Genomic DNA, 26,316 nt, shown 5'->3' with positions numbered 1-26,316 from the left:
GGCAGGGTGGGTGGTCGAGGTCAGGGTGGGTGGTCGAGGTCAGGGTGGGTGGTCGACGGCAGGGTGGGAGGTCGAGGTCAGGGTGGGTGGTCGAGGTCAGGGTGGGTGGTCGAGGTCAGGGTGGGTGGTCGACGGCAGGGTAGGAGGTCGACGGCTGTGGAGGAGGTCGACGGCAGGGTGGGAGGTCGACCGCTGGGGAGCAGGTCGACGGCTGGGGAAGATGGAGGTCGACGTCAGGGTGGGAAGTCGACGGTAGGGTGAATGGTCGACCGCAGAGGAAATGACGTAATCCAGACAATCGGAAAGTTTTCGCTTGGCAAACCACCGGCGTTGATTCGCCCTTGATTAGACGAAGAATCAATTTGACCTTGGAAATAAATGGCGAGCTAATGATTGATACTATTCGTGGAGCAATGCGGGCGTAGACATGCAGTAGAGTAGCTACACTACGTATAAGAATGCATGTTTTCAATCTGGCCTGCTCCACGGAAGTCGGTCTGGAAGTGCTTGTTCGATTCGATAGCCTCTTCGAGGTGTGACAAAGACACTCGACAGCCTTCGGATTCCGCCAAAGCCTGAGCCAAGGACACCGTATTCTTGATCTAAGACACGCTCAAAGTCAGCTCAGTCTTATCGAGTATATGTGAACCTTACCTCTCGCCCATTTAGAACCGCCTTTGCCAGAATAGTGAGTTCTTCTGGGCCGCAGTCGGAACGACCCTGTGTCGTGCTTGCTCTCCTTAGGAAGTTATTCCATACAGATTTCCGCCCTCTTTCGTTTAGCGCGTGATACCGCAGTGCGAGGTGTATTCTACTAGCAATCGCTTCATCAATCGTTGTCACTCGATTAGTCGTGAGAAACAGGATTCCGTCGTAATACTCAAGCTTGCGCAAGAACACGCAGACTAGAGCATTGCGGTAGATATCGCTATTAGCACGCTGCTCGACGAACACGTCCGCCTCATCTAGGAGAAGAGTCGCCTTCCAGTGTCTCGCTGTCTTAAAGATCCGAGACAGCTTGGCCTCAAGCTCCTTGATGTCGGTTCCTAGCTCTCCAGCAGATATCTTGATCAGTTAGCGGAGAGCATGAACAAGCCAAGGGCAGCGTCATACCACGTAAAGCGGTCTTCGAAGATACTCAGACATGGCTTCAGCGGTCAGTGTTTTGCCGACCCCGGGGGGCCCACTGTTTGGCGCATCAGCAAGACTAGACATAATGCAAAGTTTGACGACTTACTGCAGCAGTATGTTGAGTCCTTGCCCTTTTCCAGATATGAAGTCGTCAAAGCTGCTCTTAGAGTCCCGATGGAGATAGGACTTGCTAAGAGCTTGAATGAGCTTTTTCTGCTTAGCAGGAATGGAGAGAGCGTCAAATGAAGAGGGCTCCCAGTCTATGTCGCTGATTTTGGCAACAGCAAACTCGACTATATCTTGTAAGCGTCTGAACGACCCTCGAAGGTAGTGGTTAGGTACGTACACCACTGTTTGTCTTCCAAACTGAATCCTGGAACAGTCGGGCAGCACGTCAACAACTCCGCGTCTTTCAAGTCGCCCGATTCCACGTTTGCATTCCTCACGTCAGCCTTCTTCTCGTCCGGGCGTACGAGAACCACGCCGCCCCATTCATGCATTTGGTGCTCATCGACCTGGGGTTTCCCGTAATTTGGATTGATGCGATGGAAGTATGACGCATCCACCATGATTCGGCTTTTGATGAATGTTCTAATGAGGCGTCCCTTGTCGTCTTTCCTGAATGCGTAACCCTCATAGTGTTTGTGGTGTGCTGTTCCCACCAAGGTCAAAAATCGCCGGCCGCAGTCGATGAGCTGTTTGCTGACATCTGCTGAGTGTTGATGATATTGCAGAGGAAACGCTGGAAGGAGCTCGATCCGTTTCGACCCGCGGAACTTCTCAACGGCGAGTTCCACAGTCGCTTCTCCGAATATCTTCCCATCGTAATCGAAATGGCGGCATTCGACATGAAAGTATTTGGTTCCGTTCGGCATTTCCTTCTCCTCACTATGATTCACCGTGACACACATGGGCTCGTCCGTGCCAGCGCAGGTCGTATAGATCTCTGTATTCGGCTTGAAGAGGGCCCAAAGCAGATCGTATGTGATTTCATTGCTGCGAAGAAGTGAACCGAGGCGTTGAGACGTCCGCGCATAAGTAGACTCAAGGAATTCGAATAGAATTTTGGAATGTTCGGCTTGTCTGATTATAGCACCATCTGAGCCAGTGCTGTACGCAAGCGTCTTCATCTCAGGGAGGAAGCTGTACAGCAGGTTCGCCTCGATCTGTTCGCAGGGTGAGCTCAGTCTTGGTGATGTGCCTTATGTATAATACGAGTTTTCATACAGAAGGCTTGTCTTCTTGGAGACAGATGCTTCGGACGTCTTTCAAGATCGTCCTTAGCATTCCGCGAAGCTTAATGGACTTCACATCAATGTAAGACACTGCGGCTAGCGTCTTCCTGTCTGCGAATCGAGCATCAGCCGTGGGACGTGTCTTAAACCGTACTCCTGCTTACCAGTCCTCTCACGAACCACGAATATGTACTGGTCGAGTTCGTCGACGTCCATGGAAGGGAGCGGCTCAGCAAGCTTGTAGCTGTACGCTTTCTTGTCCCAGCTGCGAATCCACAATATAAGCACATGCTTTATGTGCTTAATCAGAAGACTTACACCTCGTTAACTTTCTTGTAGTCCAATTTAGAAGCACGCAGTCCAGCTGAGCTAGATCTGGTATCATTCGACACCAGAGAGATGGTACTTTCAGGCACCTCGTCGATCACCTTAGAACGGAGTTTTGATTCCTGGTCGTCGGTATCATCTGATTTGATAGGAGATTTTTCCTCCAACGATGAGGTGGACTCGTCTCTCACAGCAGCAAGTATTTTCTGCAAAAGCTGAATGGCGGTGGTGCCATCTGAACTTTTCGAACGAGTCGATATGAGACCATGAACATCTTCCAGAACAGGGCTGCTCGGAGGAGTATCTGTTGTATTGAACTGTCCATTGCAAGATGGCGTAATGCTTTTAGTGGGAGGCATGGTGAGTTCAGGAGATCCTCGAGCGGACGAGAGGGAAGCTGCTGTTGGGGGTTTCTTGGAGTGAAAGCTGATGCTCGAGAGATCGAAAATACCGTTCAACAAGCACCCATTGCTCGCTCTTATACCGCATTCTTGTACGCTTTCCTAGACCATTCGAGGATCTGCTCTGTTGGTCCTAGTCTGCGTCAGGATCTACAACCGTTATGCATCTATTGATTTCATGCATTATAGAGAGGCACCAAGAGATTCCGAACGCAGATTGCTGCCAACATCTCGCGTAGACTTCCGTGCTTGCATGCAGGCTACGAACCGAAGTGTAGGCCAACCAAAGCAATCGATCGAGAAGTGCACCAGGCATGTGGACTTCACGGTGTCGTAGAGAACGCTCTGTTGCTCTCGTGGACAAGATCACACCAGTCAACTCGGTGCTTGATTGTTGGTCTCGTTCGGAGGCACATGGCCGATTTTGGTCCGAGTTAGATCAGGGGGTGAAAACAACAAGACAAGACAACCGGCACAGCAAAAGGGTGACTTTTTTGCAATAGGGTGCAGAGTCATGCCGCACATGACGCGTGGTTCCACCAGTAATGTGTCGCGAAACATGCCGTGCCTCAGCTCTTGGTCCTTGCTTCGCCATCCTTTGCTTTGCCCTCCTTTGCTTTGCCCTCCTTTGCTTTGCCCTCCTTTGCATTGCCTTCCTTTCCTTTGCTGCTTCGCCTTCTTTTCTTCTTTGCTTCGCCCTTCTTTGCTTCGCTATTTGAGACACTCTTGCATTTACACGACGACGCAAAGCCCCGAAGTACAGTCTACAAAATGCCTGATTATGGGTGGCTCCTTGAAAATCTCGAAAAGAAACGGCAGGCATTTGCTTGTGAGGAGATTTTCTTGCCTTCACGTCTGAAAGACTTCCAACATTGGCACGGCATTCTTTGCGAAGACCAGAAGACGTTGCAGCAACGTTCCAGCGCAGCTCGTAGTGTGAGGACACGAGCGCGCGACACCCTAGAGAACGTTTACAATATCTTCGGTCTGGACTTGTTTGTGCTGTTTACGCATGCAGCGAGCATGACCAAGCTCGTGTCTGTAAACTTCAGCGACATGCTGCCAGATCTGAAGCAATGGTGGACAGACGTGCCACATCCCCAATCACTGAAGGATCTTGCCGCAGCTCTGGATAAGGCCTATAATGTCGCAGTACTGGTTACCAGAGCCAACCAAGCCGATTCGCATGATATTGCGACCAAGGATTTGCATGCGAAGACTCTGAAACGCAAGCACTCGGGGGCAGAGAATATATATGGTATGTGACAGCAGGTACTGCGGTGTCAAAGCCACTAATACCCTACGAAGCCAATGCATCCAATCTGAATATTATGACCGCCGGAGTATATAACGTGGAACCTTCGAATCTGACTATAGTCGCTGGCACCGATGCTAACTTATCTGTTGTCGACGGTATGGCAAGTCCCAGACCACTGGCTGACAATAACACTAAAAGAGAATCGCAGGAGCAGTGCAGACTGTACATCGTACAACCTCAGACACAGCACTCACGTCACCTGGGCCGGTGCTAGACTTCAAGCTCAGCGACTTGTTGACTTTCCTTGAACAGCACGGCGTGGGCGATGTTGACCTGCGCATGAGGTGTACGTACGCTGGCCATCCGTTGCCGTTTATTGACATAAACGAGGGACCAACCATCGGGCTGAGCGGGAAATTGGAATTCTCTCTGCAGCTGAGTGAAGCTCTGCTGAAGTTTGTACTGCCTTCAAGATTTGGACCGGCGGAAATATCGGATCGTGGGAGTCCCAAGTAATCTGCAGTATTCTCCCTCGCCAAGGCAAATAATTACGAATCCCTTCTCTTGAGGTCCAGTCACCACGTTCCATACTTTGTTGCCAAATACACGCACTGCTCCTTCGGCGCAATTTTTCCTCACCAGAATCGCCCGCACCGATCGATCGACCTCTTGAAAATTTTCGCCAACGACCTCTTCGGCATCTAACGTCAGGTTGTCGCCAGCCTAGGCCAGAATCAGCGTCTCCCTCCCGCGAGAAGAAACTTCTGCATCTCTTACAAAATTTGTCGCGGTCTCCTCCAGTTTTCCCGTATCTTCAACATCTTCGTCACCGACCGCAAGGATGCGATCTCCTTCGCTCGGCATGACGGAAGTGTCGCAGGGACTGTGTCGCTACGCAACGGCTAAGTGATAGATGTCTGGCGGTGCTGACCAGAAATGAAGTTGGTGGTGCGAATACTGGACGTGCTTGACTTTGTGTGCGTCTGGTCGATCTGGCAGTCGGACTGGGACGTACTCTTCGATGATTTCCGAACTATCGCTCGCTCAGGAATATTTCATGCGTGTGGAAAAAGGCTCAGAACACCAGAATGGAGCAGATTGCAGCGGTGCCAGACAAGCACACAAAGATCGCGGGGTTCCAAAAGCTTGGCACTTGAGCGACCAGCGCAGAAGACAGTGGCACTTATGCTGCTGCTTCGCATTTTCATTCTGCGACGGGACGTTAGGATACAATTTGTTGCTGATTCGAAAATTGAACATGCAAGGTCATGCTGGTGATTTCGAGGTCCTCCAAGACTGTAACAAAGTCGTCCGATAAGATTGAAAGTTGCGGTCAGTGATCCGAAAAGGTGATCACATCTGTCCTGCGCTGCCGCTGCTCGGCACTGCTCGGCACTGCTCGGCACTGCTCGGCACTGCTCTGCTTTGCTTTGCTTTGTACTGCTCTGCTTTGTATTGCTTCGCTTTGCTCTGCTCCACTTTGCTTTGCTTTGCTCTACTTTGCTTTGTATTTCAGCATTTCACCTGGAAACCCAGAAATGACGTTGCATTAGACATGTCAGAAGCAGTTGTCGCACGATGGTTGCCTGTTGCTCCGTGCATAGTCACACAATTGCGTGAAGTGCCGTGGATATACTTGTATCATGCATCGCAGTACGAGAGAACATCTCAAAAATTGTGCTTTTACCTTCCCCTCTAGTACGAAATCATTGTCGCTCGCTGTTGATGATCATGGCCACTTTGTATCAAAGATTAAAGAGAGGAAACCAACTTCTGGAGGTCGGCGTAGACGACAAGGATATCTTGATACACGACATCAAATCTCGCACCAAAGCGATCGGCACCAAGGGTCTCAATGGTTGTACATGTGTTGTTATTCTCGGAAAGTCAGCCATCATCCTGGCGCATATATCACCATATCCAGGAGATTTTGATGCCAACACAAAGCAGAATCTCCCTCAACAAAGCCACCAACATCACGAGGCCATGTTGACTGCGGTCACGAACTTGATGAAAACACACATCAACCACTTTCCCGCCTCCACAACTGCATGGGGTGTCTTCGCAAGCAACGAAGAGTCTGGCGCAGTAGGACCCGTTATAGAACAAGTTCGAAACTGCCTTCGAGCAGTAAGCCTGGACATGAGATCGGCTTATTATCAGGAGGCCGATATTCGTGGGATCATACCACCTAAGGGGGAGTTGGTCAGCTTTTTCAAGGACAACAAGGCGCAACTGGTTTTAGAAAGGACGCAGTTGTGGCCACAAACTGAGGGTTCTTCTCGGTCATCAACTGCCTCGTCTTCAACTGCTGCAACTTCGGCTGCTGCATCTTCAACTCAGGCCACCACGTCTGCAGCGCCCCAACAGACCCATTCGCCACACATGTGGGCCGGCTACCCGATGCGAACAACCCGTGAGGGGGCAACACTGTTAAGCTGCAGTATCTCTGGTCGCAGTCTCGAATTGGCTGCGAATTGGCCACAGGGAATGAACAGCTTGCCGGTGGTCTGGATTCGAAATGCTTGGTCGCAGACGGAGAGGTCTCCAAATGCAAATGTGCTGCAGGTCCGTGACCCAAATGGAGCTCTGGTTCGGATGGAAAGGCCGTCGTAAGAGCATGCGCTGCTGTGTGTCGAGGCGTGCCGATGTGATTAGCTCGTTAGTTCCTCGGTTGGGATGGTCGCTTGCGCAGCAACTTGATTGGTCGTTATTGTGACTTAGCGCAAACAGCTGTCGTATATACCTCACGTTATCTGCCCTCTCCACATTCATTCCTCTTTCAACCTAAGATCGCAAAGATGACACAACCACACGCTACCGAGGCGAACTTTGACGAAATCCTCCAGTATCTGTGCGAGCCCGACGGTCAAGAGCAAGCTGCTCTCGAGTCTGTGCGTGTGGGCGACGAGCAGACAGTCCGGCAAACGAGCCTAGGTCTAAAGGAAGGAGCAAGCCTGCGTAACAAGCTTGAAGCTGTTACACTACGGAAACCCGATATTCTACAGATTCTGTTGGAAGAGAATCGGGTGCTCTCCGAAGATGTCGTCGCTGAAGCGTTTCAGCGCAAGGATAGAATGTGTATACGAATACTCCTTGATTTTGGTTGGGACATCAACAATACTCTCTGGGCAGCTTCCCCGCTCTGGTAAATATCATAGCGCTGCAATCACCCAGACACTGGCTATACTGAAATGCTTCATAGTTTCGCGATCCATGACAAAGACTTCATGAATTGGCTCATCGACCACGGAGCGGATATCAACGCTCGTTATGAGCTTGACCTCCCCGTACTCGCTAGTGCGATCGCTCTTGGCGACATCCAGGTGGTCCATCTCCTACTCGAAAAGGGAGCCGACGTTATGCACGGAAATCTCCTGCACAGTGCTGTTGAGAGGAAAAATCAGCGCGAAGGCGCCGAACTAGTCGACTTTCTTGCGCGGAAAGGAGTCGACGTAAATGCACATCGCCACACCAATTCTGTCGCGTGGAAGCAGAAGGCTATGTCTTTTCTTCCTACACCTCTATACTTGGCATGCGACAAGGAGAATATTCCGGTCGTGCAGGCTCTTCTTCAACATGGCGCAGACCCGGCTCGGAAGGTTTTTGTCTGGGGACGCAACGGGCCAAGTGCGCTGGAGAGAACGCGGTCCATTAACAACCCCAAATTGTCTGCTTTGTTGTTCGGTGCTCCTTCAAAGTTCTAAGCAACCCAGGACTCGAAGGAAACTATGAGCCACGAAGGCAGGCTCCCATGTGAACGGCAAAAGGAAGGTGGGGCAGTGGCTAGAAGCGTCCGAGGTTTTCTGCAGCTCTGCCATTCTGATACGTCATCCTACGCATGCGCTGAGGAAATGGTCGACCGGCTTCAGAAATCTATTTGTATATGTTCTTCCTTGTGTTACGCCGCTGTGACAGCCCACTTAGGAAGGCGGCAGGGTTCGTGCCCTGTCATATCGACAACGACACGTCACATCAAGTCGCATGCGGCCTCATATCTCAAACGTTCCATTCTCAATACTGTACAGTAGAGGAGTGCAAAAGAGAGCGAAAGATATAGACGGGAAACTGGGATCTCCCATCGATCGTTCATGTTTGGGAACCGAAGGAGCTGGCACATCAGAATGAAATAGAAGCGACACGCTCGTCCCTGTTGCCTACAGCTTTGCATCGCCAGACAGTGAGCTTTGCCCCACCTCTGCAGCGGTGATTCGTTGCCTAGAGGCCCGGTAAGTTGACTTATCGATGCTGGCCATCCCGTGCACCGAACACCATCGTCCAGCACTCAATCTGATATCATGGCTCACCAGAACATGACTGCGGCGCGAAAGCCACTTGCTTGCGAGATAGCTTCGTACACTGAAGAAGGACTCCATCGATATCTGGAGGAGAACGGACGGTAAGACACATTTTGCTTCCAGCATCGTGAGTGTACAAGATCCCGAGAACATCTCTTTCTCGTCCGCGAAAAATGTCGTCGACTTGACGCAGTTGCAACCTTTTTGTTGAGCCAAGTTGGCAGCATGACCTTGGTCGGCCGCCATGTACACGAGGACTGTGTAGTAAGAGATCTGCAGAATTTCTTCCTTCTAGCCAAAGCACTCTTAGAGTGTATCGAGATGATCGCACACAATCGATCCAAAATATGCATACGCCCTGTACACTGAAAAGGAGTCTCGAGACCTGGACTTGATTCAAGAACAAGTTCCATACATCGGCCTCGTTCGCTACAAACCCCCTCCATTCTCATTATACACGCGCACAGTCCAGTCGAAGACATCATCGTATTCTACAGATTCCTTCGCCGCCACACTTCGAAACATCTCTCTCAGCATGGCGTAGTCCGGTTGCGTTGCAGATTGTAGAGACTTTACGTGCTTCACGAACGTGACGAACACTTCATTTAATCCTCGACACAGCTCTTCAGCTGGTATGGTGATCTTCTTCTCCATTATTGCTTTCTCTTTCTCGCCCATGCAATGCACCCTTAACCCTTGCCACGGAAGACTGCCATGCATGAAGTACACCATCATATAAGCAAGGGATTCCAAATCGTCTCCCGGCGACTGGACTTAATGTAAATTAGTGAACTTGCTCGCGCAGTAGTCATACGGACGTACCTCGACCCTCATGCCCTCGAATGCTGGCAAACCTTGCTGTGCCAGTCAAACAACTGCGTCGCGGCGTTCCCGTGGCAGTGTCGTTGTGCCCTTCGATATACTCATCAGCCAGGCCAAAGTCGGTGACATGTACCACACTGCCATTACGTCCGCATCCAAGTAAGAAGTTCTGAGGCTTGACATCGCGGTGGACTACGTTTTTCGAGTGTAGGGTCTCCAGCCTGGTTAAGAGCTGGTCCACGAGAAGAAGAGTCGTTTTCAGAGAGAAGCGGCCGCCACAAAATACGAGGAGGTCTTCAAGGCTGGGTCCGAGCAGTTCAAAGGCCATAACTTTGTAATCATCGTGCCAACCATACCAGTACTCTCTAGGAAACCCTTTCAGCCCTTGGAATGCCTCATACTTTCGTGATTCTTCCTGTAAGATTGATGGTGCCACGGACTTATGCTCCAACTTCAAAGCTACATCAGAGCCAGTATTGGAGTCTCGACCTCGAACAAGTCAGCTTCGTCCTTATGCGGAACCCGGCGTACAGTACGCACCAAGATACACAGCGCCGAAGCCGCCTTCACCAAGCTTGCTAATCAATGAGTACCTTCCCCCGATCCTCTTGCTCTGTACTTTTTGGATAAAGACATCAGCATGCAGAGTTTCCGACATCTGGCTGGAGTAGTCGTGGAGATTTCGCTTCGCTTGTATCTCTCATCCAGGTGAACTTCCAGTGGCAGACTCAAGGCATCTTGCTTTACTTATTCGCTCTTTCGCATCTAGTCCGCAACCTGCTTCGAGTCATGTGATCGAGGGCGCCGCTCGCATACGAAGAGATCGCTGAGGGAGGGGCGGGCCTTCTGCTCGAGCGTGAGCGGGAGAAGAAGGAGATTGGTCGTGGAGTTGGAAAGCCAGGTTCGGCGCTGTCGTTGCAGCTAAAGATAGTGAACCCGGGATTGGCCTGAGCGGCGCGTCCCGTTTTGGGGTCATGACTCAATTTTGAGGTTGGTGCGGCCTTAGAGCGAATCGCGAAACACGCCCGGGCGCTTGCCGAAACGTGCAGCACACCTCCTCATCGATCTCCAGTTCTTCGTCAGCTCCATGTGATATGTGATAAGATGAGAGCCGTCGCTCAATTCGTTTCTGAGCACATTTCAGATCTCATGGTGGTACCGCAAGAGCACAGACATCACCAGAAAAGACCTCGAGACAACTCATTGGCGGCAGACGGAGGGCAAAAAACAAGCGCAAAGAGAAGAAAGATTGACGGTAGTAGCTACTCTCCACACTTTTGGGATACACTGTCACGAGTCCCTCTTACACGCAGGGCGTTGCAAGAGTTTGATCGTCGTACTAAGCCGAGTCATTTTAAACCAGCAGTGAAAGGAGAGGGATTACCAGCGTCACCACGAGCCCTGAGATCGCGCACGCGGCGTCTGAAACAGTTTGCAGAGAACGGAGGGCCAGACCTGGGCAAGCTCCGCGGAGTGAGTGTACGACAAGAGGCACTTGATAAATGGCTAACGAAACGAAGTACGCAGACACATCCACGTTGGACAACACAATGAGCCAGTCCAGCTCCCAAAGATCCAAGCGGACACGGTCGTCCAGCAGGTCAAAGAGCAGGGCATCAGAAAAGACCAAAACCACAACATATAGTGCGGAATTTGTGCAGAAGGCCATGGACAGAGGGGTCTACCCCGACGGGTACGAAGACACGGATGGCGAAGCGCCTGAACCAGGGAATGTTGATGCGATTCGGGAAGTTCTTGCTGAGAGCCGATCTTCTCTCTCCCCGTCAAAATTCTCTGAAGACAGATTTAAACAATTCAAGAGAGACAATAGGAGGGCGATTTCAGAGGGCGATGCGATGGCTGAGGTAATACCAACTATCACTGGCCTGAAGGACAAGCAGTTTTACAGCGCTGGCACCATGCCCTTCTATAGATTGGCAAAACTAGATCCTGAACTATCGGCGCCCAATCCGGACAAATACTATGGAGCAAGGCCAAAACAGATACACGAGCGCGTTCGCGACGACCTAGACCAGTACATCATTCCGTCCAACGCCACCAGCCGCCCAGCCGCGCCAAATTTCTTCCTAGAGGGTAAGGGCGCGTCAGGAAAACCAGATGTAGCGCACAGACAGGCGATGTACGACGGCTGGGCTGGCGCCCGAGGAATGTTCAAGCTCCAGAACTATGGCAACTCCACACCCGTTTACGACGGCAATGCGTACACAGTGGCAGCAACGTACAGCGACGGTCAGCTAAAATTGTTTGCGACCCATCCGAGGGAGTCCTCGAGTAGCGAGGCGGACTACTATATGACTCAACTACGGGCTTATGCGGTGACAGACACCGCGGATAGCTTCCGTAATGGAGCTGCGGCATACCGCAATGCTAGGGAGTGGACACAACAACAGCGCGATTGCTTCATTACCAATGCAAACACTACTGCCTTGAAGACGTCTACTGAAGTAGCATCAATCAGCCAGACAGAGAGTCGCACAGAAGGCCCATCTACCAGTGCGGAAGGATCTTTCAGCTCCGACACGTCGGCGGACGAGCTGGCCTTGGATTCACAAAGTTCCGCTAAACGACGACGAGGTACACCCGCGCAACAGACTTATCAGAATACTCTTTGAGCGAGAATTGTCTCGCGACGCTCGAGAATCAGCTCGACTTTACTGTCTTTGAGTTATCTCGTGTGCCGCTAGAATCGAGGCAAGAGAAGGATAATAGGTCGAAAGCTATCAGGATGGAAGCATGGCGTATTCTCGGAAGTGTGTATGAGACGTATTGTAGGCGGACGGTTTTGAATCCTGGCCATTCCCATGCGGTGTCTGCTCCTGCAGCTTCTCCTCACTTAGTTTCCGGGTGTCCAAAACCGGGATCTCGAAACGAACAATGAAAGGCAACGAGGCAATCACGTGTGCCAATTTACGATGTGTAGGCTAGCAAGGATGGGGGCGAACTCGGTTTTGAGCTACAATAGTACGAAACGAGCTTTCAAATATCCCGTAGCAGAGGCACCTCTCAATTCGAGTGTCTATTAATAGCGTTCCAACTCTCTTCTCTTGCCATTTCCCAATGACAGCCCCCCCCCCCCCCCCCCCGGGGGTCCTTCGCTCGGAGGGTCCTCTATCGGAGCGCTTATCCTTCCGACAGAAGCTTTATAGACCCATGCAGGGGTCGAAACCTGCTCTCGGCGTCACGCCGCTTCTAGAAGCGCCTATATTATGGCTGCGAAATGCTGATTGTTTGCTTCAAGCATCGCAGGCAAAGAGCTGATAAAGCCCTTTAGAGCCCATGGTCAAGGCGGAACGGCGTTAATACATAGCCGAACAACCAGAGTCGATCACAACCGTAGATGGAGCCAAATGAAATCGAAATGTCCATTAGGAAATACGAGACTTTTAAATCGAGAGAGGTCTTACCTATACGGGATCTCGTCTACGAAGACGACTGGCATCCAAATACAACTACACCACAATACAAACCTCTCAACGCTGCGCATGTTAAGGCACTCTACAATACTTTCGAGGCTAATGGATGTCGGAGGAATGAAAATCCCATCCTTGTTCGCGCGATAGATGGCCGGTATGTCTGCCTGGATGGGAAACATCGTCTGGAGGCCGGCAAGATGCATCTGGCCCAAGATGATCAATGCTGGCCTGGACTCGTGTTCGAAAGTAAGACCCTAGAGGACAGACTCGCCATACAGACTACTAACACGCTGACAGCACATGATGCTGTGCTTCTAGAGTACTTGCGTAGCTCTAATGCAGTTCTTGAGCCAAACAGCGACGGCGACATCTATCGAATCGCTTGCTACTACGAATCTAAAGGCGACGCCAGGCTTGCAAATTCCTGGAAGGAAAAGACGACCAAAGGGAAGAGACGTTTCATGCAGTTCCTAGACAATGCCAAAGTGTCCGGGGTTGTATCACTAGCGGAATACATGAGACGGTTATGGCCATACCCAGGACTCTGGACAAATTTTAAATTAGGTCTGCACCGCATTGAAAGCTCGCGATGTCACGAGGTTGGTGGCTGTCAAGACAAATATAAGCTTTAAGCTGATTAAACCTTCAAGGAAGTTGCGTACTATCTCGATTTGATCTATCAATTTTGGTTACAAACCTGTGGCGACGAACCTCACTCAGCGACAATTTACACCGTCCAGAAGCTAGAGGGAAGGTATCCCGAACTCTCCTCAGATGATTCTACGCGCATAGCGGAAGCTTTCGAGGACTTTACCGTATTTGAGAAAGTTCAGAACAAGGCAAAGAGAAACATGATTCGCTCAAGATGCTTAAACAATCAAGGGCGAATCCTTTCTCTGACGTTGTTCATGGAGGATACCAAACTCCTGTCTTTGGCATCCGACGCTATGAAGCTGCTCTTGCCTGAGAGATTCAAGCATTCGATCAGAGCCATGTTCAAGGACTGCTTTGAACGTGCTCAAATGGCTATAGAAGGAAGCAACGACACTTTCGACACTGCTTACCGCAAGCTCTGGCTTGACGCCTGGCAGAATTTCCCGCAGTTAGTCACCTCGAGAAATCTTTGCCTCCGTAAGGGCCACAGTGGATCCCGGTTCCAGCTTTCGCCGACCAAGGTAGCAGACTTCGCCAAATATTCTACGCGGCTTGGTTTTGGCAACATCAGCGACAGGCCGTCTCCCATCTTGGCGCACGAAAATTTGGCATGTCTGACACAGTCTATTGAGAGCTTTCTCAGGAGCTTTTGCCAAGACCGAACCTACCAGTGTGATGACATGAAGGCCGCTGTTCAAGCCATCAGTCGCAATGTTGAAGCCTTCCTGGAAGCCACTCAACCAGTACACATTGAGGAAGCCAGGCTTACACAGAATATCTCGCAGCTTCGTGCGGATGATCGAATGGGGTTGCCTCATGAAGCGTCGTTTGACGACGATCGGACCTCACTGCTCCTATACTACATATATCAGAAGCCGCCAATCATACGCCCCGGCAAGAATTATGTGTCATCATTTGGAATCCTCAGAGATCAATTCCGCTGCTTTTTCGGGACAGCGCTGGCCTCGCCGCCACTGAATATCCCAGAGATGCAAACAGGCATAGATTTTCCTCGCAGTCTGGAAAGTCTGGGCCTTGAACTCTCTCCTATTCAAAGCGTTTCAGATGCTGCATCTAGAAACTCTACAGATGTGACATTCTGGGATGCGCCCGAGAGGCTTGAAAAGAGGCCTCTCCCTCTGGAAGATCAATCGGACTTGCCAAATGCAACTAGAATTAGGGTAGATTAGGGTGGCCTACGAGCACGCATTAATCGAATTCGCTCGCGCATATATTTTTCTCTCTGGATTGAGCCTGTTACTTCATATGAGTATTCTAATGAGTAAAGCTACTGCGCGAGCGTTTGTGAGTATTGACCTGTCTAGGTCCGTTAGTCTTCACGAATTCGAGGGAGTATAGCCATACACCCGTCAAGTTTCATGGCTATTGAAGCTCTATGGTGATAAGTCCATCAACGCTGTCGGATTTTATGGGTATGTCAGGCTTATGGACATGGGACCATAAAGCTCGTTAGCTTATATGAACTTTTGGGGGATATGGACGTAAGTCCATCGGGTCTTTCAGCTAGTAGGGACTTTTAAGGTTTAAGGTCTCATTCCCATCTGTGTTGTCGGCCTTAAAGCTTAAAAGTCCCTACTAGCTGAAAGACCCGATGGACTTACTTCCATATCCCCTAAAAGTTCATATAAGTTAACAAACTTTGGGGTCCTATGTCCATAAACTTACAAATTAAGATGTTGACTGTATAGAGGTCGAACTTAGGCTGTCCTCGTACGTATTGTCTCGTCGATAGCGTTCTCTAAATAGTGAGAAAGTGTTTGTCAATTCTTGTCTATCGATTGGATAAAAGGAGACATTATTCTGTACTTACGACTCCCTCATCAAACTTGTTGCTAGGCGTCTACCCATTTTGAATAGATTGAGACGGAAGCAAGGAGACTGTGCAGTAACTGCGTTCTCATAAGTACATTTCGCTACGAGCAAAGTTGTGTAGGTTAGGTGTGGAATTTGACCCCCTCTCGGGAACCCTTCTTCTAGGCGACGCAACTCTTCTTTCGTCTCCTCTTTTCTAACAATTTCATTGTCGCCGCTCCACGCTGAGACGGAAGTGCATCATCTCCATAGGCATGACGGATCATAATCAGGACTTTCCTGGATGTGCTCGGATCGCGCTCGAGTTCGTAGGCCAGGCACTAGTCCTTGGCGACCTTGAAGTTGGTAGGAGCAGTCCTTTTCGGAACCGGGAAGCTCTGATCCTGTATCGTCACGTAAGTGTCGGGCGCCCTCGCCTCCTACAAAAGATACGTACAATTTGGTCTTTAGATGGTGGCCACGCATTTGTGTTGTGAGAAGTATAGACGTAGAATTGGCCGTGGTGGAGCATTACAACATACACCTGGGCGCCAGATAGCTTCGCAATTTCGTCCGCTTTCTTCTCGACTGTGCGACTGCGCTTCCTGAACACGTCTTTACGCAGACTCGAGGGAGGTCGACGAGCCATAGTAGGTAATATTGATGCAATTCCGTTCACCTTCCTGCGTGCAGCCCCATCGCATGGCGCGAACGTACCAGTATTAGTAGCATCGCCTTGGAAGCATTCAAACAATACCCAGAAGCTGGATTCCTCGTCTTCGAATGGAACGAGCGGCTCCCATGCTCTATAGCGGTAGCGCGAAGGGAGATTCTGGAAATCTAAAAGACGGGTAAAGGTTGAAGCTCAATTTTGCCGCGAATCCTGTTTACAGGATCCTGACTACGGCTTTCCATCTGTTAGTACAAGTGCTCGCCACTTCCCTCGGGGTCCTGGCCGGGAACGGGCCTGAACCAAAGACTAGGCTCGATAGTGGAAACCGCGCGCAGTCCAGAGACGGTGACTCTAATTCTCTGTCAGCTTTCCCAATGAAAGAGTCATCTGAGATGGCCTGGTCGGCAACATGAATGGGCTTATAAACGGCGCGACCATACAGACCGTGGCGTTCATCCACCTGCTATTTTAAGCGCAGTCAACCCCTTTAGCGCGCGCTTAGGGACAACATTGCCTCTATGTAATATAGCTCGTGCGACGACTGCAATATTGTTGAAGGACCGCACTATTTCATGACCAGCAACATTGTCTTTCTGCAATCTGGCCTGCTTGCAGTGTCGTAAAAGTGCAATAATGGTCCTCCTGCTATATTTGCGCCTGGCGACGTTGCAGGCACGCAGTATTGCCACGAGTGCAGTATTGCCACAAATGCATTGTTTCATAAATTGCCCAGCGGGCTGGTGGCGGTGATTGAACGTTCTCATGGGGGGTGTGGTGTGACGATACAGGTGAGCGGTCGTTATAGCATTGTATATTGCAGCTGGCAGGGGAGACGATCGAATCTGGAAACGCGAAGAGACTTTGCTTCCGCCATCTTCGGGCCTACGATACGGCGGACGCACATTGAGATTCGCATTCGCCAGTAATTGGCAGCGTGAGTCGCTTGCGAGCACGAAGGTTGTGCTCAAGCCTAACGATCATACTGCAGCCAAAAGCATCCACAAAGCCATACCAACTGTGCATCTTCGCCATATTTACCAGAGCATGCAGTCTCCTTCACCCAGCTCTAGACAACCACAGCTCTCCACTCTTTCCAATGACCAAAACACAATCAGTGCCTTGATGCAACACATTACTTTGTGCCAGTCGTGGAGAAATCTCGTCTACGTCACGCTCTATTCTCTTGTACTTGCGTCGAATACTTTGAAGAGAGCGGTAATGTGTGTAGTGTTTGAACCGTTCTTGTCGGGCTCGTACAGCATTCTCGCGCTCAAGTTCGAAGGCCTGGCACTAGTCCTCGGCGACTTGACTGATCAATGAACCTTCCGCCGGGTTGTTCATCGCGGAATAAAGCTGGGGTGTGTTGGCGTCGACAATATGCGGACTCAAAAGGTGCGCGAGCTCGTAGGTGTTGTGGGCGTAAAGGATGTGTGGGACGTAAAGGTATGCGGACTCAAAGGGTGTGCGGACCCAAGGGGAGTGTGGGCGTAAGGGGGATGGGGACTCAAAAGGTGCGCGGGCTGGAAGGTGGGTGGGCGTAAAGGGCGTGCGGACCCAAAGGGTGTGTGGGCGTGAAGGTGTGCGGACCCAAAGCGTGTGCGGATCCAAAGCGTGTGTGGGCGTCAGGTTATGGGGACTCAAAGGGTGCGCGGGCTCGTACGTGTGTGGGCGTAAAAGACGTGCGGACTCAACAGGTATGTGGGCGTGAAAGGTGCGCGGGCCCAGGACCGCGCGGGATTTATCACGTGAAGCGCTACTTTGCGCCGAGCATCCCGCACGGGCCTGGAGTCCGCCAACCTCACTCCTTTTCCTGGATTTCGGAAAACCGAATGCATTATCAGATATCTACGCCGCCGTCAATCAAAGCGGCCACGTGCTTTCGTTCTATGCTTCGCTGGTCGTATGAAATGCCTTGCGCTTCTTGCGATCAATGGTGCTACCTGCCTAGCGAGATGCTTCTGTTTCCCAACCAAGCGTACACCACCGGCGCCCATCACCACCGCCACTAGCAACATGACCTCCCAGCCACCTCGCGCTGCCATGGCCAACAGATCCATCCTGGCCAGGGGGCCCCGAGCGACGCAACGAGCACCTACACTGCGGTATCCCCGAGAAGGCCCGCCATACCTTGAGAGCGGCAACAGTGAGTGGTGATACTGCGTATCATTGGCGGTTTCGACCTCTCATTCAAGCCGTCGTGCTTGAGCGGAGTATCCCAACCGTCCTTCCCCCGTGTACCGCCCTGCCAACGCATGATTTTGGCGAAGTTGCAACTTGACTACCCCGTATATTACCCTGGTAAAGCATTGGACAAGAATGCTGCTGCAGAGCTGTTCGGCGGACGCCATGATCCAAGGCACAGCACAGCATGGGCAGGAAGCGGACTTCGAACTCGAGAACAAGGATTCCCGTTCGTACACACTTGTCGAAGATCTCCCTCCAGCTGATAGGATAGAAGCTTTCCTCGGAGGGACGGGGACTCGCTTCAGCTTCGTCGGACAGCAACTCTGGTCCAATAATGCGTCTGCACTGCGGTGCCTCCTCACCAGAACAGGCATGACGGCATCTGAGCAGCATTGTTGGTGGCTTCGGACGTGCGGAGTTTGGGCAAATGGCGCAGGCCTTCGCAGGCCCAGTCGGTCTGTGCTGTGGTCCTCGTCTATATAAGACGACAGCAGTCCCCGCCCATCCTGGAACCTTTCTCCCACCTCGACTCACCTTCATCACCACGCCAGCTCGCCAGCTTCACTAAGCTTCACCTCCGTCGGCTCACCATCGTCGCCTCGCCAGCATCGCCCCACCCGCACTGGCAACGCCTCACCAGCGCCACCAGCTTCGCCGCGCCAACACCAGCAACGCCTCACCACGCTTCGCCTACGTCAGCTCATTGTCGTCGCCTCGCCATCGTCGCCTCGCCAGCATCGCCTCACCACCGGCAACGCCTCACCAGCGCCACCAGCTTCGCCATTCCAGCATCGCTCCGCCAACATGTCAAGCGTCCTCCAAGACGGTCCAGCCGAGCTCTTTGACTTCGACGCAGCGTCCGAGGCTTCCGGGGACCCTCCAGCTGTCCCAGGTGACGAGATGGCACAACAATTACAATGCACCGAACTGGTCGATTCTTTGACAGCAGCTGCTACTGCTGCACCAGGTAGCGGAGAAGCGGAGATCCTTCCTACGTGTGAACAGGCGTCCGGGGCCTTGGGGAACGGAGACAACCCACCCCAGGCGACACTCACGTTCGTGATCCAAGACCAGAACTTCTCGAATTCTGTTGAGCTCGGCATCCTGAACGAACATCCTGAGGCCTTGAAAGCAATTACACCGACGCAATCCTTGACATCATCGACCTTCTTCGTGCCCGCTATTCGAGCTGCGATGTCTGTGTTGCAATCCGAATGGGTAGACAGGTTAGCTGCTGAGCTGACTGCTATCTCCTTGCAACAGGTCGAGGAAGTGCTGTCGAGGAGCAATCCGTTGGCCAGTGAATCCAGCATGGAGTACCAAGAATTCGCCGACATCATTGGTGGCAAGCTTAACGAGGCTCTGCCGCGCTTCGAGTGGCAAGGCCCGACAAATTCCTTTGCGCGAGCCCGTTACATCATGGCTATGCTGGAAGAGGCGCTTCGCGTCCTCGGCGCCAGAACGGAACCACTGATCACGGCACTGAGGTCTCACGCACGCGCTAGGTCCGCTTTGAAGAGAATAGCACACGCTATTGCAGAGTCGGATCGCAGCCCTGCAGAGCTTTATGGTCAGTGGGCCCATGATACACTACTTTCGGCCTTGCTGTTTGGGAGAAAGCCGAACAGATACGCCGAGACGTTCCAAACAGCTGGGCAGAACCAAGAGCCTTCGTACCAGGCCGTGGAGGCCTCCACGGACGACAGTGACAGCGACGTCGAAGATAGTCGCCCGACTAAACTCGGCTCAAAGAGGTTGATTCAAGACAAGTCGCAACATCTCACCCTGGCTGAAGGGGCAGAAGGTAAGCCCTCTATTCGGATTGCTTTTAGGGCCTGCTAATGTTTCTCAAGATGACCCAGTGTGCATGTCGGACTCTGACACGGACGACAGTGCACACTGCAAGTCGAAACATCGCAGTACAAGACAGAAAGCCGTTGACTACAACATGAAACACCACCCGCAGGACGGTGCGATCCCGCGCGCCTATAAGAGACGAAAGGTGACCGGCAAGGTCGTGAAGAAGTGAAAAGCGGGTGACGGTTAGGTCTGTGGTTGTTCGACAGTGGTCTGGTGGTGTTGCAGTTCACTTGTTTACGATGTGGGGATCGAAGTCAGTCATTGATCAGCTGGGTTGGCGTCTGAGGTGTTTCGTGCTAATATCAAAGTACAAATATTTCGGAATGAAGCAAGAAGTACCAGTACTCCCACGCCAATTCACAGAAAGTCATGGTGCGTTTCAATATCATGGAGGCCCTGACGCCGGTTGCTGCGATTGCTCTTTTTCTCTGTCATAATCTCTTCGCGCAAAGCATTTCCGCCATCTTGTCCCGAGAGACTTCCGAGAGCTGTCGTTCGAAATTTCGCTCCGACCTCGACCAACTTACCCTTCGTCCTCGTCCCTCTCTTCCTGTCTCCGCCACTTCGTCGCTCTTTTCTCCTTGATTTTTGGTGTTGGTTGCAACACGCCACCAGCTTGCACGATAAGTGTATCGACGATCTCATCAATCGCTTTCTGCCGCAACACCCTTCCAAGTATGCTACGGGACCACAACTTCACATCTTCGCCGTCGAAGTAACCCAGGATGAATTGCATCGGCTTTCTGGAATAATCTTCCCTTGTCGCACGTGGTATAGTCGCTATGCCTCCAAAGTTGACAAATGGATTGTCTTTGTTCCAAGAATGACACATGACCGGAACTGCTGTGACTCAGCGGGCATTGTCCTCTACAGAGGTGGAAAAGGCCCGGCTGTTTGGGGAGGCCATAGGTCGAGGGTCGAGGGAACTTCCTCCGGGGATTTGTCACTCGATGATGAATTGCGGCTCCGGGAAATCCCCCAGGAGTTGACACGTGCCATGATCACGTGAATTCCCGTGGAGGGAGGGTCTGAGGGGAAAGCTCTGAGGGGAAAGCCCTGGGGGAAAAGCCCTAGGGGAAAAGCCGCTGGGGAACTTGACGTGCCAAGGATCACGTGACACGCCATTCAAGGGTAAGCCCCTGGGGGAAAAGCCCTGGGGGAAAAGCCCTGGGCGAATCCATTCTACACGTGATCCTGGCACGTCAAGTTCCCCAGCGGCTTTTCCCCTAGGGCTTTTCCCCCAAGGGCTTTCCCCTAGAGCTTTGCCCCTAGCGTAATTGGCGTGTCCAACAGGAAAGTTTCTCCCGCGCCGCGCCTAATAATTGATTGATTGATTCATTGATTGATTGATAGGCTGTCTCAGACACCCTAACAGCAGCTATGCAGCGCACCAAGAGTGTCCTGCGTGACTACAGCCAGACAGATGCCTATCGGTGCGAACGCAACGTGCAAAGCCGGCCACTCGAAGCCATGGCGACTGGGTGCTGGAGATGCTGGAGGAATACTGGAGTGAGGGATGCAAGCCTCATCCCTCACTCTACCCAGCATCCCTCACTCCAGCATCCCTCACTCCAGCATCCCTCACTCCAGCATCCCTCACTCCAGCATCCCTCACTCCAGCATCCCTCACTCCAGCATCCCTCACTCCAGCATCCCTCACTCCAGCATCCCTTTCTCTCGGTCATGGATTTCCTCCTTGACTGCCGGAAACGGTCCGTGACTCAGCAACCGGCATTGTCCTCCACAGTGTTCGGTCCATCAGGCACGTGCCGCGAGCGGGAGACGGATGAGTGCGAGCGCCAAGCAAACGCGGCGTCAATTGATTGGCGGTCGCCTGCGCGATGCATGTCACTTCAGATGCCGATGGACTAGCTCCTCGAGCGCCATTTTTTTGCCATCTCTTTGATTGCGGGCGGCGACATCTACGATCTCGATCCCCCTGCATGCACTCGTGTGAGGGTATCCAGCAAACGATTGTAGCGACGCCCTGGCGCGTCGTTCGTGGTCTACCCGGCGATTTTATACAAGACCTGTGTGTGGCCTTGCACCGAAGCCTTTTATACGTTTGAATTATTAGTACGCATGTGCGAAAATCGTCCTCCTCGGTGCTCTCGAGACTCGAACGTCAATGGCGTCCATCCTCTCGGCCCTTCCCAACGAAATGCTCGATCGAATCTTCTTCTTCCTCTCTGAAGACAAACAAGCCATCGGAACCTGTCGACTCGTGTGCCACTCGTTCAAGCAACTCAGCTCCCCGTACCTAGTCACCAGAGTGGTCTTTGCTAGGCGCCTAAAGACCATCGCTCGTCTTGAAGAGATCATGAAACACGATTATTTTCATCAATACGTGACAGAGTTGATCTATGATGCGAGCTCGTACGAGAGACATTGTGCGACAGATTGGGACACGTACGTCCATAAGTGCTTGAATGCGCCACAAGAGCTCACGGATGCAGAGTGGGCACAAAGGAAGCTCGAGGATCAGCTCATCTGGAGCAACATTGAAGAGCTAGGAGAAACACAAAGAATCTCGGTGACGTCCACCCCAGACCAGGATCTCAGTGGATTTTGGCTTCTCGATGAGACTGGGGAAGAGATGAGCAGTGAGGATCACTCCGGGAGCGAGAGCGAGGATGATCTCGAGAGCGGAGGAACAAACAGCTCAAGTGAATACAACGATGGCGCTCTTCAACACCACGACACGGCATATTCTCTTGGCTGCCATCGAAGTTTTCCTGATTATCATAGGCTCTACATTGCGGAAAAGCAAATCGATCGTAGAGGCATCGCAGAAGGGGTAATAGGAAAGGCTCTCTCGAGGTTCAAGAGACTTAGGAGCATTGTCTTCACCGACTGGCGCGGCTTAGCGAAGTGTGACGAGTCCTACAACGACTGTACTCGTCGTCTCTTCGGGAACACACTGGCTCCAGCCCTGATGCCACACATGGTCGACGCTACCATGCTATTTGAGGAACTTATGTGGACGATTCAAGCCAGCAAAGACGCCGATATAGAGCATTTCTCCATTGGCTCTCACATCTTCGAGGACGAGACTCAGGGGACTGCTCGACATGATCCACGAGCTCCGATACATATTCCTGTTTACGCCATCGCGTATATGTTCGATATCGTTCACCGATTGCGACGGCTGTACTTACATATCGACATTAATCCAGAATGGTTAGAGACCATGCCTGGCGACTCGGAAGACCGTATACAACGCACGCTTCGCCGTGCCTTAAGCCTCGAGCATCTGACTCTGGCCATTCAGCTACCTCAAAGTGCAGTTTCCTTAGTGCAAAACGACCGTCTCAAAGATGTGGTCTATAAGTCGTGGCTTGCCGACCAGTATTATCCTCGTCTCAAGACGATAGACCTTCGAGGATGGATACTACCACAAGGGCCCTTAGAGGTTTTTCTGGCTAGACATGCGTCCACCATCCTGAACACGGCGGGCACGAGGTGCTCCTCCAGAGTCTGTCGCGTGTAACCCTGAAATCCTTGGATATCACCATGCTGGCTGCAGATATGGGTATTCAAGAGATACCAACGGCTCATCCAGATGCTTGTCGATTCCTGCCCCAACAACTTGGACAACAGAAGCATGATTTGGTCATCTGCGATGGCCAAGTCCTTAGAACACATCAACGGCAGGCATACCGGGACCGACGAGAAGCACGCCGACTCACTGTTACCCAATTGGCGCTTGGTCTCGAGCATCTCCGAGAAGGGGGCAACATGATAGTGCTCTTGCACAGAATTGAGCAGTGGGAAAGCTTCTACCTCTTGTACACATTCGATCAATTCTCCACTGTGAAGGTTTTCAAGCCGCGCACGGCACACACGAAGAGATCGTCGTTCTATCTTGTCGCGTCCGATGTACAGAGCAAAGATCACAGGGCACTTTCGGCGGTTACTCGATGGAAAACAATTTGGAGAGTCGCAACGTTTGGGACAGATGAGGAGTATGCACAATCATTGCGACTAGGAAATGTGGACGTGGCCACGACAATTTGTGAGTTTGGAGAGACTTTGGCAACCCTTGGAGAGGAAATTTGGGACATTCAAGCGCACGCGTTGGAAAGAGCACCTTTCAACAGGGGAGTGCATACAGAGAGACGGGTGAACAAGGGAGCTGTTGTTATGTAGAGCCTATTGCTTTCTCGTGCGTCACTAGGGAAAACCGTATACGGTCATATCGTATGGAGCGTCTTGGCGTCGACCGGCTAAGATTAGTGGCCGCAAGTCGAACTCTCAACATTGCAAACGCGTACAAGCCGGAATGCCGAATTTCTTGTCGGTCTGTCGTCTCGGTGTCGTACTCTACATTGTCGGGTTTGCATGTTCTTGATCATGTCTCCAAGCGACTGACCTTCTAGGACATCAGCCTCGAGAATAAAATTCGTCGAGCAGAACATAGATGGTGCGGCGACGACCATGTTACCCGCGGCTTTGAACGGGTATTCGACTTTGTTCTCGTCTGCTATTCTCCGTCGGCCACAAAACACCATTTTCGCACCTAGTATTGGCCCGTCCGGTGCCAAGTTTCAGAGAATGAATACACTGGAGGAATTGCGTGCAAATGGCAACAAAGATATCACGATTGGCTTGCTGTGTTGAGCGACGGAGCTTCGACTGGATATCATACACCAGCTTTTCAACAACCTCTTTCGTGGATAGACTTTCCGAGTGAGAACTGTCAAAATCTTGAGGAGACCAAGGTGCAGTATATTGGTCTAGGTCAAGAAGTGAAGCAAAAGCCAAGGGCGTGTATACTCTGCTCGATATCATTCCGTATCCTCTTTGTTTTGAGCACAGCCTTCCATTCGATGGTACATCGTATGCAATCTGATGGCGGTTCTGCATCGCTGTCGTAGTCTTCCAACTGCGTTAATCTCACTGCCTGCAATGAGTGGTGTACCCTCTCAAAAGCCTGTGGCTACTCTAGGCTTTGATAGCCGACGGGTCTCTTCGTCCTCTATGATGTTTCTCGGCCCTTTCCACCACGGTGCAGCCACAAACGGCGGGATGGTTTCTTGCTCTTGAAGGCGTGCTGTTACTTGCACCGTCATTCTCTTATAGATGTTCCGGAAAGGACTGGAGTATGACCGTTTGGCCTTTCGGCTGCCGCATGCTCTCTTCGCAACTGTCAGATCCAGGATGTTGTCGCAGGACAGCACGCGTCCGGGGATGTCCATGTTATGTGTCGCGATGCCGGCGAAGTGGCAACGCTGGTGAAGTCACGAGCATCGCTTAACTCACAGATACCTCACCAGCATCGCCACCTCACCAGCACCGCAAGCCACGGGAATGCCTCAGCAGCATCGCTACTTCTCCAGCATCGCTCCCTCACGGGCATGCAGGGTTACTCCCCGATGCCAGTCGTTAGGCGCGAGTATGAGATTGCTCGCCCGCGTCGAGGCAGCGCAGATTGTCGGGACTTAAGGGAAAGGGTAGTTTCGTCCACCGGTGGTAATTCAGTCACAGAGTGAAGGTCCGCGGTCGGACCATAGCCAACCACTTTCAGCTCAACCTTGCAGACAGGGCCCTTATCGACGATGATCCTGTGGTGTTGCAGTGAACTCAGCGAGAGCTGCTCTTCGACAAATCCCGCACCTTACCCCTCACCCAAGAAATGGCCGCTGAGTGAGACACGCTGGTCGGATATCTTACGGCATGACTCTCCGCTACCTGGCTACCCATCCAAAAATCCAGTCTATCGGCTCGACCAAGGCGAGTTCATGGTAGAAAACTTTTTTGGCGAGCACTTCCGCCTCACTTCGTCTGCGTTGAAAGGGCGCTGGCTTTTCATGCGTCCATTCTCACAGTGTCATAGCGGGCGCCGGGCAAGACTTTCATCGTAATCGAGCAAGCAAGTGGAGGGTTGTCTACCACAGCTCCGATTTTCAAAGAATGGGAGCGCATTGAAAGCCAAACCAGTCCGGATCTCGACGTCCTAAAGCAAGTTGTAGAGTCTCGGCGGTTCCGAGGTTCCACGAATTTGGTACCTCTTGTCAGCAACATTGATGAGCTATACTGTCATGTATTTTCGGCAGTGCGTCCCGCATATATCTCTACCAATTCAACACGCATTGATTTCGTCTTTCCTCCGTACCGACGGTCGCACGAACTCAACAACACTATCACCGGTAAGATGCGCCCTCCTATTCGTAGGGTATGCTCAAAGAAAAGTCGCTTACATCTGCCTTAGCTTGAAGTCCAAATAG

General features: G+C 51.7%; 11 protein-coding genes across 11 annotated transcripts; 6 read left to right on the top strand and 5 right to left on the bottom strand.

Annotated features, from left to right (window-relative positions):
• Positions 1-446: 446 nt before the first annotated feature.
• Positions 447-3,052, bottom strand: M409DRAFT_71471 (uncharacterized protein; the record flags this gene model as incomplete). The annotated part of the gene is made up of 8 exons (XM_033819184.1): positions 447-602; positions 655-1,065; positions 1,114-1,207; positions 1,238-1,424; positions 1,478-2,297; positions 2,359-2,477; positions 2,531-2,631; positions 2,685-3,052. The coding sequence occupies 8 exons, from the start codon at positions 3,050-3,052 to the stop codon at positions 447-449; spliced, it is 2,256 nt and encodes a 751-aa protein (XP_033659664.1).
• Positions 3,053-3,865: 813 nt separating this feature from the next.
• M409DRAFT_61362 (uncharacterized protein) lies at positions 3,866-4,868 on the top strand (the record flags this gene model as incomplete). Its single annotated transcript, XM_033814724.1, has 2 exons — positions 3,866-4,352; positions 4,561-4,868. The coding sequence occupies 2 exons, from the start codon at positions 3,866-3,868 to the stop codon at positions 4,866-4,868; spliced, it is 795 nt and encodes a 264-aa protein (XP_033659663.1).
• A 2,285-nt stretch (positions 4,869-7,153) lies between these two features.
• Positions 7,154-8,059, top strand: M409DRAFT_71470 (uncharacterized protein; the record flags this gene model as incomplete). Its single annotated transcript, XM_033819183.1, has 2 exons — positions 7,154-7,500; positions 7,558-8,059. 2 exons carry the CDS (start codon positions 7,154-7,156, stop codon positions 8,057-8,059), a joined length of 849 nt encoding a protein of 282 aa, XP_033659662.1.
• Positions 8,060-9,079: 1,020 nt separating this feature from the next.
• M409DRAFT_30730 (uncharacterized protein) lies at positions 9,080-10,130 on the bottom strand (the record flags this gene model as incomplete). The annotated part of the gene is made up of 3 exons (XM_033810061.1): positions 9,080-9,423; positions 9,473-9,961; positions 10,013-10,130. The coding sequence occupies 3 exons, from the start codon at positions 10,128-10,130 to the stop codon at positions 9,080-9,082; spliced, it is 951 nt and encodes a 316-aa protein (XP_033659661.1).
• A 1,009-nt stretch (positions 10,131-11,139) lies between these two features.
• Positions 11,140-12,105, top strand: M409DRAFT_30729 (uncharacterized protein; the record flags this gene model as incomplete). Its single annotated transcript, XM_033810060.1, has 1 exon — positions 11,140-12,105. One exon carries the CDS (start codon positions 11,140-11,142, stop codon positions 12,103-12,105), a length of 966 nt encoding a protein of 321 aa, XP_033659660.1.
• Positions 12,106-12,851: 746 nt separating this feature from the next.
• Positions 12,852-14,750, top strand: M409DRAFT_30728 (uncharacterized protein; the record flags this gene model as incomplete). Its single annotated transcript, XM_033810059.1, has 3 exons — positions 12,852-13,152; positions 13,204-13,505; positions 13,557-14,750. 3 exons carry the CDS (start codon positions 12,852-12,854, stop codon positions 14,748-14,750), a joined length of 1,797 nt encoding a protein of 598 aa, XP_033659659.1.
• Positions 14,751-15,713: 963 nt separating this feature from the next.
• M409DRAFT_30727 (uncharacterized protein) lies at positions 15,714-16,021 on the bottom strand (the record flags this gene model as incomplete). Its single annotated transcript, XM_033810058.1, has 2 exons — positions 15,714-15,776; positions 15,830-16,021. The coding sequence occupies 2 exons, from the start codon at positions 16,019-16,021 to the stop codon at positions 15,714-15,716; spliced, it is 255 nt and encodes an 84-aa protein (XP_033659658.1).
• A 1,314-nt stretch (positions 16,022-17,335) lies between these two features.
• M409DRAFT_61357 (uncharacterized protein) lies at positions 17,336-18,102 on the bottom strand (the record flags this gene model as incomplete). Its single annotated transcript, XM_033814723.1, has 2 exons — positions 17,336-17,890; positions 18,025-18,102. The coding sequence occupies 2 exons, from the start codon at positions 18,100-18,102 to the stop codon at positions 17,336-17,338; spliced, it is 633 nt and encodes a 210-aa protein (XP_033659657.1).
• A 289-nt stretch (positions 18,103-18,391) lies between these two features.
• Positions 18,392-20,258, top strand: M409DRAFT_61356 (uncharacterized protein; the record flags this gene model as incomplete). The annotated part of the gene is made up of 3 exons (XM_033814722.1): positions 18,392-18,684; positions 18,724-20,033; positions 20,083-20,258. The coding sequence occupies 3 exons, from the start codon at positions 18,392-18,394 to the stop codon at positions 20,256-20,258; spliced, it is 1,779 nt and encodes a 592-aa protein (XP_033659656.1).
• A 354-nt stretch (positions 20,259-20,612) lies between these two features.
• On the bottom strand, positions 20,613-20,921 carry M409DRAFT_61355 (uncharacterized protein; the record flags this gene model as incomplete). The annotated part of the gene is made up of 1 exon (XM_033814721.1): positions 20,613-20,921. One exon carries the CDS (start codon positions 20,919-20,921, stop codon positions 20,613-20,615), a length of 309 nt encoding a protein of 102 aa, XP_033659655.1.
• A 2,618-nt stretch (positions 20,922-23,539) lies between these two features.
• On the top strand, positions 23,540-24,238 carry M409DRAFT_38102 (uncharacterized protein; the record flags this gene model as incomplete). The annotated part of the gene is made up of 1 exon (XM_033810860.1): positions 23,540-24,238. A coding segment is annotated over one exon (699 nt), but the record flags the coding sequence as incomplete, so codon positions are not given.
• Between the last annotated feature and the right edge of the window lie 2,078 nt (positions 24,239-26,316).

Source organism: Zasmidium cellare, assembly GCF_010093935.1.
Source record: "Zasmidium cellare ATCC 36951 unplaced genomic scaffold M409scaffold_71, whole genome shotgun sequence".
Classification (NCBI taxonomy): domain Eukaryota; kingdom Fungi; phylum Ascomycota; class Dothideomycetes; order Mycosphaerellales; family Mycosphaerellaceae; genus Zasmidium; species Zasmidium cellare.
Note: the sequence above shows the minus strand (reverse complement) of the source record. Positions and strands in the feature narration are given on the sequence as shown.